The sequence below is a fragment of the Nanorana parkeri genome, unplaced genomic scaffold, assembly GCF_000935625.1.
Source record: "Nanorana parkeri isolate BGI_ZX_2015 unplaced genomic scaffold, ASM93562v1 scaffold238, whole genome shotgun sequence".
Lineage (NCBI taxonomy): Eukaryota > Metazoa > Chordata > Amphibia > Anura > Dicroglossidae > Nanorana > Nanorana parkeri.
In genome coordinates this window covers 962,666-974,109 of record NW_017306506.1, presented here as the reverse complement: position 1 = coordinate 974,109, position 11,444 = coordinate 962,666, and the positions used below count along the sequence as shown (strand labels likewise).

Sequence of the window (11,444 nt, the reverse complement as noted above, 5' to 3'; positions counted from 1 at the left end):
ACCCTGAGGCGTTTCCCTCCAACGGCTTTTCTCCTTGGGGAGTGGCGGGGTGGTGGTGGGGGGCAGGCGGGCAGCCACGGTGTCCCAGGTTGTTAAGAGCTCTTAGCAACCTGTGACACACTGTGTGGTTCGGCTTCCTGCCCAGCTCACTGACATCACCAGCTGCAAGTAGCTGAGCAGGGACGTTTCTGGCCTGCATCCCGCCCAGCTCCTGGCAACCAGCGACATCAGTTAGTTGGGCAAGACCTCCCCCCCTCCCCCCCCATATAGAGCCACCGACAGCACGGTGTGGCATCCCCCCCCTCCTTCAAACCTTAGGGACTGCCCTGGTTCACACAGCCCCTCTCTTTTTCCCCCTCCATATTAGGAAAAAGAGAAGTGTTGGGACAGGGGGCTGGAGGGGAGAGCAAGGAGAATTCTGGCTGGCTGTGCATTTACAGGATGTCTATATGGCGATAGTATAAACCAAGCTGAAAAAGAGCATCATTAAGAAATGCAGTATTATGCTCTTATCTTTTTTGGGATAGATTTTATGTCAGATGAACCAGTCACATCTATCCTAAGCAAAGGAGCAGGGTCTATGTAGAATAGGGTCAGCAGGCCTTGTATGTAACTTGAACATTTTAGAAAATGGGCAGTTGTGCTCTGCTTGCCATTTTAGTAAAAACTATACACTAAACAATGATTGTACATTCATGGGGCTGATGTATAAACATTCCGTCCAGCGAATAGGTGAGTGAATGCCATCTAGGCTCCATCTACTGGCATGAAAGCCATGCGAACAGCATTTGCCCAGCCCATTTGTTTTCATTCAGCCAGGACCTGAGAAGACCCATTTGACAGGTGTCGGCTGTATGTAAACAGTTAGGCGGAGCTAGTGGTGATGTCGAAATTAAGTTTTAGGAATGCTAAATTAAGTTTTGCTTGCTTAGGAGGACATTACATCAGAATACAGTATTATACAGCATACAGAGAGAACTTCCTGTAGATATTATAGGTAAACATGCATAAGCATAGAGACTAACATTGTACTACAGCACCATCTACAGCTCAAAAGCCATAATTACACAAGTAATACAATCATATACAGTATATGCTGTTGCGTTTCTAATTCTTATGTGGATGATGTGGTTGTCTCCCACTAGCAGACTTATAATTGCTTTTCCTTGCCCGTTCTTCTTGTCCCATTCCTCTGCAGGTCCATTACTGGGTCTGTCTGTATTCAGTACTTGCCACAAGTTGTCTTTGCTTAGCAGCATTTCAAGCTTGAACATCCATAGAGGATAGTTGGTATTGTTTAGGGCTGCAGCTAACGATTATTTTCATAATCGATTAGTTAGCCGATTATTAAGTTCGATTAATCGACTAATCGGATAAAAAAAAAAAAGGCTCCAGTGGATGGACTACTAGTTTCTTTGAGATTGTAGTCCATCACGGGAGCAAGCTTGGCGCGGTGGAAGTATGGTGTGGAGTGGTGTGCAATATAGTACATTATACAGCGGCACAGTGCAGAATACCAGCAGCTATAGAGGAATGTAGCAATAGTACATTATACTATAATGTACTATTGCTGTGATTTGTAGTCCTCTGTTGCTGGGGTTATTCTGCATTTTCTGTGTGTTTCCTGTTAAAAAAAAAAAAACACACAGGAAACATTACAAAGCTCCCGGCCGATCTCGACTTACCTTGAATGACGGTGTTGTCGGCGGGCAGCGGCGTTGTTCGTTGTCGGCAGGCAACGGCGAGTCGGGAAGCTCACCGGGAGGAGAGGGCCAGACGCATGTCCTCAGCGTGGCGTAAGCGGCGTCGCGTGAGCGGGTATACCAGCATAGGCGCGAGCGGCTTAACTGACGTGGGCGTGGCGTAAGCGGCGGACGTAAGTAGCGGGCGTGAGCGGCGAGCGGGAAATTTGAGATGTGTTTATAGCTCATCTTTGTTGCCTACGTTCTCAGGTTTAAGAAAGTTCGGGCCAGCCTATATTCATGTGTTTGGTGGGATCATGCCTGTACCTCCTACCAGCATCTAATATGTATGGCCAGCTTAGTATCCTTAGATGTCAATTAGATTCTTTCTTAGTCTTTAGTATTGCTCTGAGAGAATGTAAGGATTTTTTTTTCCATAGGTTATACTCCTTCAGTCAATTTGATAAATGAGACCCAGTATTGTTTCTGTATGGGCTGTAATGTTATATAGAGGATATTTCAAGTAATGACTGTGCTTGTGTCAGTACAGTGTGGGCAGTGGTGAAAGGCCTCGTGCAGAAGGAAGGTCCCTTTGGCTTCTATCAAGGTCTGGTCAGCACGATATGCAGAGAAATGCCTGGGTACTTCTGCTTCTTCGGTGGATATGAGCTCAGCAGGTCATTTTTTGCTTCAAATGGAAAATCAAAAGATGAGCTTGGTAAGTAAGGGATTAAACAGCTGGCATTGATGGTCAGACTTTCATCTTAAACTCTGTTTTACTGTAGTCTTAAAGTGCAATTTAATGCAATTTTATTAAAAAGTTAAGTTCACTTACTGTATGTATTCCTTCTAAATCATGAAGTATTTTTTCAAGTCAGCCAGCATATTAGAAGTATGTCTATAAACTGACTTGCCACTAAACAGCTTAATGCTGTAATCAGTTAAAACTCTAAAACTGGCCATATGGGGGCAGTAGTAGGAAGAATAGAATTGTATCTTTCATTTCTAATCCAGCATAGTATAGGGATGCATGGATAACAAGAATAGGTCATAGGTGTGCGCACAGGGTGTGTCGGGTGTGTCTGGGTACACCCTAATTACCCCGAGTGTAACATCAAAAAACGCAACAGCGGGCACTGTGTATTTAGTCACTGAGCTGGTGGAGAGATCACAAAGATACCTGTGACTGGCTCAGCGATACAGAGTGCAGTAGCAGTTGCCACTTACATTCCTCACATAACAGCCGCAGTCCTCAGTGCCTGGGAAGCTGCAAGAGAGCGTGACTGCGGCTTCCTACCCAATCAGGAAACCGGGCAGGTGGTCACCTGCCAGGCTCCCTGCTTTATTACTGCACCCCTGCTGGAAGAGGTAAGGGACAGTTGAAGAGATGGGAATCCAGGTTGCCTCAGGTCTGTGTATTTATGTTGTGTTACTTGTGTACTTTATATTTTTGTATGTATTTTATAATGCATATGCGTGTGTGTTTGTATATTTTCGTGCACACCCTAATGCAATAGGCTGCGCATGTCTATGGACCAGGTACATCACTTTTTGCACTATATATGTGTGTTCACCACTATATTTAGCTAGTTGAAAAGAGCTAATGTTTAAAACTAGGACTGCAGAATGATAACTGAACAAGCAGATTTCTGTCACAAAGTAAAAGCTTCAGTCCAAGACAAAACCCAATGGCAAGGTCATTGAAAAGCAAGAGTTCTCACTAAATGGCAAGATTCAAAGCCACCCAGCAAATAGCAGGTAGTAATTCCAATAAATAATCTGAATCATAGACAGACAATACAGCACTGCACTACTGGATGAATACCAACAGGGTTATTCACAAAAGGGTGAAGAGTTTGGAGAAGGCAGGAGTGAACTATCTAGGCCAAAATAGCTGATTTGGAAAATATTTCCAATTCAGCTAATTTTCCAGTTTAGATATGTTGTCCTAGATTGCTCACTTCTCCTGTCTTCTCCAAACTCTTCACCCTTTTGTAAATAACCCTGCAAGTGTCAGCTATGGACATTAAAGAACCAGTCTGTATAAATGTGGTATTGAAGTTGTAGGCATTTGGTTACCCAAAATGTATAACAGTCACCTACTATAATTAAATTGGAACTTTATCCTAGAATTACACAATGAACCTTAAATCTAAACAGCATTTATCAAGGTACATGTTATATGGCTGTTTAATGTTCATTGAGTAATTTCAGGGTGAACTTCCACTTTAAGGCCTTGTTCACATGAACGGCAGATTTACACACACCTCTGAAAGCGATCTGTGGTGGATTACTTTTCAGAAGCGGTTTGGAACTGATTCAGAGCCGATTCACAGTAGTTCAGGAGGCAATACTGCCTGTTCTTTCTTTCGATCAAAATGCAACGCCATAGTTGCATGCATTTGGCACTTGGTTGCGACATGGTGCTATTGACTTCAATGGATGAGTTTGGTAGGCTTTAAAAATTGTGCCGCAAACCGTAGCGGCCATGACCATGCATACCAGCTCGAGTGTCCACCACATAAAATTGTAGGTAGGCTGTCAGGGGGTGGTAAAAACACAGATCATTAGCCTGTTTTTACCACCACTTTCCTGCTTCTGCGACCAAGGTCTAAGTCTTATAGTCTGGCAATGACATTAAAGAGCAACATTACTGAAAAATTACATCTCACATAGCCAATCAAACCTGTACTTAATTTGAACCTGAGAAATTAAAAGATAGAAGTTTCCTTTGTACATGATTAGATGATTGGAATGAAGACAGCTTCGCTGAGCTGGGTAAAATGTACTACTTTAGTAAATCAGCCTGTAAAGAAGAAACATCTCTTGTAGCTTATTGGTATAAAATATGAGTGGCGCTCTGTGTCTAATGCCACATAGATTCCACCAGCTGCATTCAAAGGCTACAGTCTTAGAATTATTGCCTAAGAGAATTCTTCCCCTTTGGATGTTGCTGGTAGGCGAGTGCATTTTAGGGGCCAGCTTACAGTATAGAACATCAAAACGGAAAATTGTATCATACTTACCAGTAATTTTTCTTTCCTGGTGCCTATCCATGGCAGCATACCATTGATAAGGCTCTGCCCCTTATCCCCGCCCACAGGACCAGTGTAAACCTATAAAAGAGAGAGAGAGAGAGAGAGAGATCCCCCTGCATTCTTATAACTATATCACATTCAGAACGGGAGGGTAGCTATGCTGCCATGGATAGGCACCTGGAAAGGAAAATTACAGGTAAGTATGATACAATTTTCTGTTTTCCTGGTGCCTCCATGGCAGCATACCATTGATAAATAACAGGTGGGTTACTGCAAAATTCCTCTGCCAATGAATCAAAGAAGCCTGGATGGCGTGTCTGCAAAGTCCACTGTAGTCAGGAGCCCTGGGGCGATCCCGTAGTGTCTAATAAAGGTGCGCTGTGAGGCAGATCACCATAACAAACCAGGAAGAGACAGTCCCGGAACTCACCCTTTCCCCTGAACCTGCCCCCGGGAAGCAGGAACAGGTGCTCCAATGACCTGAAGGAGTCCGTTAGATCCAGAAAGCAGCGCAGAGTCTTGGCCACATCCAGGCCATGCAGCTCCGATCCATGCGGATGGCTTTTGAAGGATGGCGGGACCCTTCCACGTGCCAAATGAAAAGGCGACACTACTTTCGGTAGAAAGCGAGGAAGAGGAAAAAAGACAACTTACCCTTGATGTTGGTCCCCTACCGTGAAGTGGTTGGCAGGTCTTGCGCAAGCGGTGAACGGTCCACAGCACAGGAGGTAACAATACACACCCTGGCATGCCCCAGCTTCTTCCTTATAACAGGGCTGCAATCTCCCCAGCCTCCGCCTCCCAGCCCCCTCCCACCGCACACGAATCGGCCAGTCGAAATGGCGCCCGATCACCAGTCAAAACTGCGCTTGCGCGAACGAAACGACGTTGCATGCGATGACGTTAGCGACCCAGCCGGTAAAAATCTCAGAGAGAGCGCCGCTGCGCCTAAGAAGCCACCACGGAGGCAGGGAGGAAGTGCAAGACTGTTAAAAGGGGCAAGAAACTGAGACAGAAGAGGGGAAAGACTGCAGAAGGGAAACGGAGAGAAGCAAAAGGCAAAAAGACAGGAGAGGGGTATGACTGCAGAAGGGAAGGGGAGAGAAACAAAAGGCAAAAAGACAGGAGAGGGGTATGACTGCAGAAGGGAAGGAGAGAGAAACAAAAGGCAAAGCGTTCACCAAAATAGCCATCTATGAACCCAATTAGGACATATGGGATGGGAAAGAGAGAGAGACCCCAAGACCGCCAGAAGGGGCTCCCAGACCTAAATGACGCATTGAGCAGTCGAGGTACTGGGACCGCACCTGGGAGAGGCATGAACCCAGGCGGAACTGCGTTGATTTACAACACAAAGGTAGGGACGACATGCCACTGGTGCAGGTCAAGAGATGTGAGGACAAAAAAAATGCAGGGGGATCTCTCTCTCTCTCTCTTTTATAGGTTTACACTGGTCCTGTGGGCGGGGATAAGGGGCGGAGCCATATCAATGGTATGCTGTCATGGATAGGCACCAGGAAAAGAATATACCCTGACCAAGTTTAATACATGTACCAGCACAGAAATAATTTAATGACATTGTGACTTTGAATTCCAGGTCCAGTAGCATTGATGATAAGCGGTGGGTTTGGAGGAACTGCCCTGTGGCTTGCTGTGTATCCTCTGGACTGTATCAAGTCCAGGATCCAGGTCCTCTCCATCACAGGCAAACAAGCTGGCTTTTTGGGAACATGTTCAAGTATTGTGAGAAATGAAGGTAGGTCTGCTTATCAAAACATAAAATGCAGTGTTCCCAGCTGGATGAATGTGTGCTAAAGTCAGTTCGATGTTCTGAAATGAGGTACATTTCATCACCTTGTGATTACTGAATATGCTGTGCTATACAGTTCACTTGTAGTTGTATATGCAACCTTACACATGCTTTGGGATATAGTAGGGAAAGGTTAGAACCCCAGTCTGGTTATAATTGTTGTCTGTGTCCCTTTTAGGAGCTTTCCCATTACTTCCTGTTCTATGTGACACTTGTCAGCTGGACAGGAAGTGAAGGGAAATTTCCTCAATGAGGCCCAGTTGGGAATATTCTCCCTCACTTCCTGTTCTGTCTTCCACCTTGCAAATAGGCAGGAATACAGAAAACAGTAACGCTATGACAGAGGTAATATCACTATCCAAAAACTAGTTCTAGTAAAATTGTAAATATAGGTAGGTGTGCTTGGTTAAGGATGATTTAATTTCTTCTGGACTGAGGCACCAATAAATAGTAACACGCACCTACAGACCTCGATTAACAACCCATGGAAAACTGTAGAACCCAAAAAGCATCATTGTATTTTATGGTTGGGTAGCAAACTACTGCAAATGAAAATGAATGGAAATGTTTTCAATTTTTTTAAGTCTACCCTTTCCTTTCTTATTTACTCAATCATCTGTTAAATTGTTTTCAGCCAATATTAAAAGTGGGGATGCACCGATATTTTTTTTGTGGTACTCAGCGATACCAAATACCGATACCAGCATCCCAGGGTACTGTTTGCCCGGCTTATCAGGAATCCGGGTGGCGGGGACACTGGTTGCTAGGGAGCCTGGCTTCCTGATCATAACCCGCCGCCCGGGTTCCTGATTGGCCGGAAAGCCTACTCTATGCTCCTTCGTGGCACTGCCGGTCAGAGGGCATCTCCCTCTGACCGGAAGTTCCGGTATCGGGCTCAGCATTTGGGCGAGTACAAATACTTGGTATCGGCACCAATACGAGTATCGGTATCGGTGCATTCCTAACAAAAGAGAACTATGGCCCAACCTTTTTTGGCCATAGTTTTCTTTAGGATCACAGGAGGACATATACTATGTCTACTATGTCCTCCTTTGACCCAAAATTCAGCATATTTTGTTGGGATCCAACCCGCTGCCTGATTGACAGCCGGCTCTGCCTCTCTAGAGCCAGAACCAGCTGTGCCCGCCACCACCCGTCCCTCTAGGCAGTGCTGGAGAAACAGAGAGAGGGGAGGGGGAAATTCCTGCATGGAGCCGTGACTCACAGGCATTGCTCTTTGCGGGGAGAAGATCGGGAACTCATCGATCAGCAGTATGTGAGTGTATTTCACTCTCCCCATAATTCTCCTGTAATGAATAACTTTAGTCATTTATATTAAAGTATTGTGAAATTTACTTATACGTTCCTTTCAAAGTCATCAAATCATTTTTCTACTCTTTGAGTATAGTTTACTGAACTCTTAGTATTTAAAGTAACATTAAACTCTGGAGACCATAAAATACATTTAAGTACCTAAGCTATTAACAAAAATGTATCTTATTTGTGTATCACTCAGCTGTAGATCCTCAAATCATCTCTGAATTGGTGCTGACACTGTCCTTCCTTCTGGAGGGTGGCTACCTTTGTTCCCGATGGCCCCTGTGTGTGTTGTATAGAAGCCACCGCTCCAAGCTCACTCCTGTGATGGACTACAATCTCAATACAAATTAGTAAACTAAACATGAGATTGTAGTCCATCACAGGAGTGAACTTGGAGTGGTGGCTACTTTACAACACACACAGGGACCATGAGGAACTTGAATGTACAAATAATTTAAATTTTTGTTAATAGTTAGGGTATTTGAATGCATTTTTGAGATTTAACTCTTTAGTTTAATGTCAGATTAATTACCACAAACCAACTGAAAGTTGTCACCAGTCTTCCAGTGATTTGTAAGCCAATTGGTATGTGGAGAAAGTGCTTGAGAGAGCTTACAGGAAGAAAAGAGTGTGTAATACCAGTGTGGTGGTGTTTACTAGCAGTCTAAAGTGCAGGTGGAGGGCAAGACATGGGGGCTGATTTACTAAAGGCAAGTAGGCTGCTCACTTTGCAAGGGAATTTTCCCTTAGCTTGGTGAATGTGAACATCCATTTTTCAAAGAATACCCAATCACATGCAAAGGAAAAAAAAAAGGACAGTTTTTTTTCCTTGCACATGATGAAAGTCAGCAGAGCTTCACCTCATTTACTAATCTACTAATCAAAGTGCCTGCTTCCCATCTGTAAAATTGCGGGGTCTAAAAATGTATGTTACTCAGCTTAGGCTATACAACAATATCACACACCAGGTTGGATCACGTGTCTGTTTATTAATGTTTTGTAAGTAAACAAGTCAGGGGCGTAACTAGAAATCACAGCAAAATCCATAGCAAAATTTTGTATGGGGCCCCGTGATTGCTAGTCATGCCACTTGCAGAGCCCCAGCGGAGAGTGACCCTGCAGAGCCCACCATAGACTCTCTATAGTGGGCTCTGCAGGGTCTGAGATCTCTTACCTGTCAGCGCCTCTGTGGTCCCCGGGCCCCGACTCCTGTTCCGTCCCCGGGCCACGCCTCCTCTGCTATCGACGGGCCCCGCCTTCTCTTACATCACTGGTCCCACCTGCTCTTAGGTTGCTGGCCAGTGATGTAAGAGGAGATAGGCCCTGCCTCCTCCATTCCGAACACCGCCCTCATCTGCCGCAGCAGCTGGCTGTCACTGACACAGCTCCGCAGCGGCTATGAGGTGAAATGCGCCGTGGCCGCTGCTGGGCTGTGTCTGTGACAGCCAGCACCCCCACATGCCATAGCGACCCAGGCGGCCCCGGCCTCCTGGGTCGCTATGGCGATTGCTACGCCACTGAAACAAGTCCTATATACCTAGTAGTAGTTAGTCACCCACAGCTAGACTCATTCTATAATGTTGAAGATGTTTTGTAGCTTCTCCAAGTCACAGTTCCAATGAGTGTCAGGAGAAAAGCCCCAGCATTAAAATCCACACAGGTACCACAGACCCTAATGCAATCACCATGGAATGTGTAGATGCCGATTATCCAATAACAGGATGGGACTAACAACATCTACAGATTCCATTGGGATTTGATTAAGGTGATATGCTCCCTGTGTGGACTTAAATGTTGGGATATCTTCCTGACAGTCATCAGAACTGAAGAAAACATCTTCAGTATTACAGAACAAGTCTAATTAAATGTGACCAACTACCATTAGCTATACCGTGACCTGGATAAATGAGAACCTTCACAGACAGGTCCTATACACACTATCACATTTGTATTTAGCTGTTTGGTAGGAGTTCATCTTTAAACATAATTAGTAGTGATTTGCCAAATATGCTTTCTGTTGCAGGAATCTCAGCATTGTATTCTGGACTGAAGCCTACACTGATCCGTGCTTTTCCAGCCAATGGTATCCTCTTCCTAACCTATGAGTACAGCAGGAAATTGATGATGCAGCATGCAGGGACCTATTGATCTTTAGCTCATATTGCTTGTGAGAATACGCAGCATCTCTCGGTTAAAGTGACATTAAACCCTCAGATTTTTTAACATAAACCAATACTATAATGTGTGCCTTACTGTAATCCATGGTAGTTTCCCTTCTCTTTGCTGCTCTTCCTTTTAAATCCTCATGTCTTCTCATGCTTGGGGAGAACTTCCCTTTTCAGCTCAGGGCCTCTTCCTGTAGTGCTGGCTCAGGTTACAAGCCTATACAAACGTATACACAGACACCGTGTATCCATTCCTGAGACAAGGCAGTCTGCTGCAAAACAGAAGTTCTGCAGAGCATGAGAACAGTGAGAACTACCATGGATTACAGTAAGGCACACATTACAGTATTGCTTTATGTTATGAAATCTGGAGGGTTTAATGTCACTTTAAGTGGCAATACTAAACACTACAAAATTGTGACATCACTTGTGTGAGAGCTGACATGTGGATGTTGGATGTATGCTTATGTCTGATGTAAGCTTGTAGTCCTTACTCCAGCTTCCAATAGACTTATCACAATGTCCCAGAGATCAGAGAGGTATTACTGTCTCATGTTGGTTGTACCAATGAAGATCTTGCATCTGGTAGGAAACAATCTTCAGTATTTGTCCAATTACCAAGCCCCATGTAAGGATAACAAGAAGTTCCTTGCAAAAAGACAGAAAGCTACATTCTGTATTCTGTTAAAGAACTAGTGTCAGCACCTTGTGCAAATATACCATTCCAAATGCTTTTAACCATTTCAGGTTTTAAGGCAAAATATAATTTCCATTGTATCCGAAGCTTTTTTTGATCAGTGCCCCTGCTGTTTTCTGTGACCTTCAATGCTTCAGATGCTACCACTCCTTTGTGCACCTTGTGGCACGTCCACCCTCTGGGCACTTTGACTTTAGTACCTGAAGGGGGTGGCTGAGGGTACAGGAGATAGGCTGAGATGTTTTATTGTGCCATCCCTAGGGGGTGGTGCCAGAGACATATTTTCCTCCTCTCCTTATCTCATCTCAGGAATGGCTTTACATACTTGTTTGTAAGGATTACAATTAGATAGACTCTCGGAATATTGGTCACAAAACTGGCCAGCAGATTTTAAAGCTTTGGAACACATAAAGAGCCTCATCAGCAATGTTTGCATCTTCATCTGATCATTTGAATGTCCACCAGTGTGTTTAGTTAGCAGATGCTGTCCATGCAAAGGGCCGATTTACAGATAGAATTGGAAGCCAACCGTCATTTAAAAAAGCGAACATGAAGTATGCATTTTACTGTCTGCATAAGAATATAGAGCCCAAACGTTTTTCATTTAGGATAAGGCATTTTTTCAAAACATTTTTTCCCTTCTGTGTCCCATCAGGAAATGTTTCTATATTTCTTGTCCTGTAGACAGTCAGAAAAAATCTCCCCAAAGTGAGGAAAATCATCATTGGAACA

The 11,444-nt window shown here is 44.3% G+C and overlaps 1 protein-coding gene across 1 annotated transcript in view; it reads left to right on the top strand.

The window, feature by feature from the left end:
- The window catches only part of LOC108787031 (mitochondrial ornithine transporter 1-like), a 17,167-nt gene extending 7,140 nt beyond the window's left edge, over positions 1-10,027 (top strand). Inside the window, exons 4-6 of the mRNA XM_018556465.1 lie at positions 2,228-2,400; positions 6,318-6,476; positions 9,874-10,027. Of these exons, the coding sequence (XP_018411967.1) occupies positions 2,228-2,400; positions 6,318-6,476; positions 9,874-9,998 (457 nt within the window). The 3' untranslated portion in view covers positions 9,999-10,027. The remainder of the gene's footprint in view (positions 1-2,227; positions 2,401-6,317; positions 6,477-9,873) is intronic.
- Positions 10,028-11,444: the final 1,417 nt, after the last annotated feature.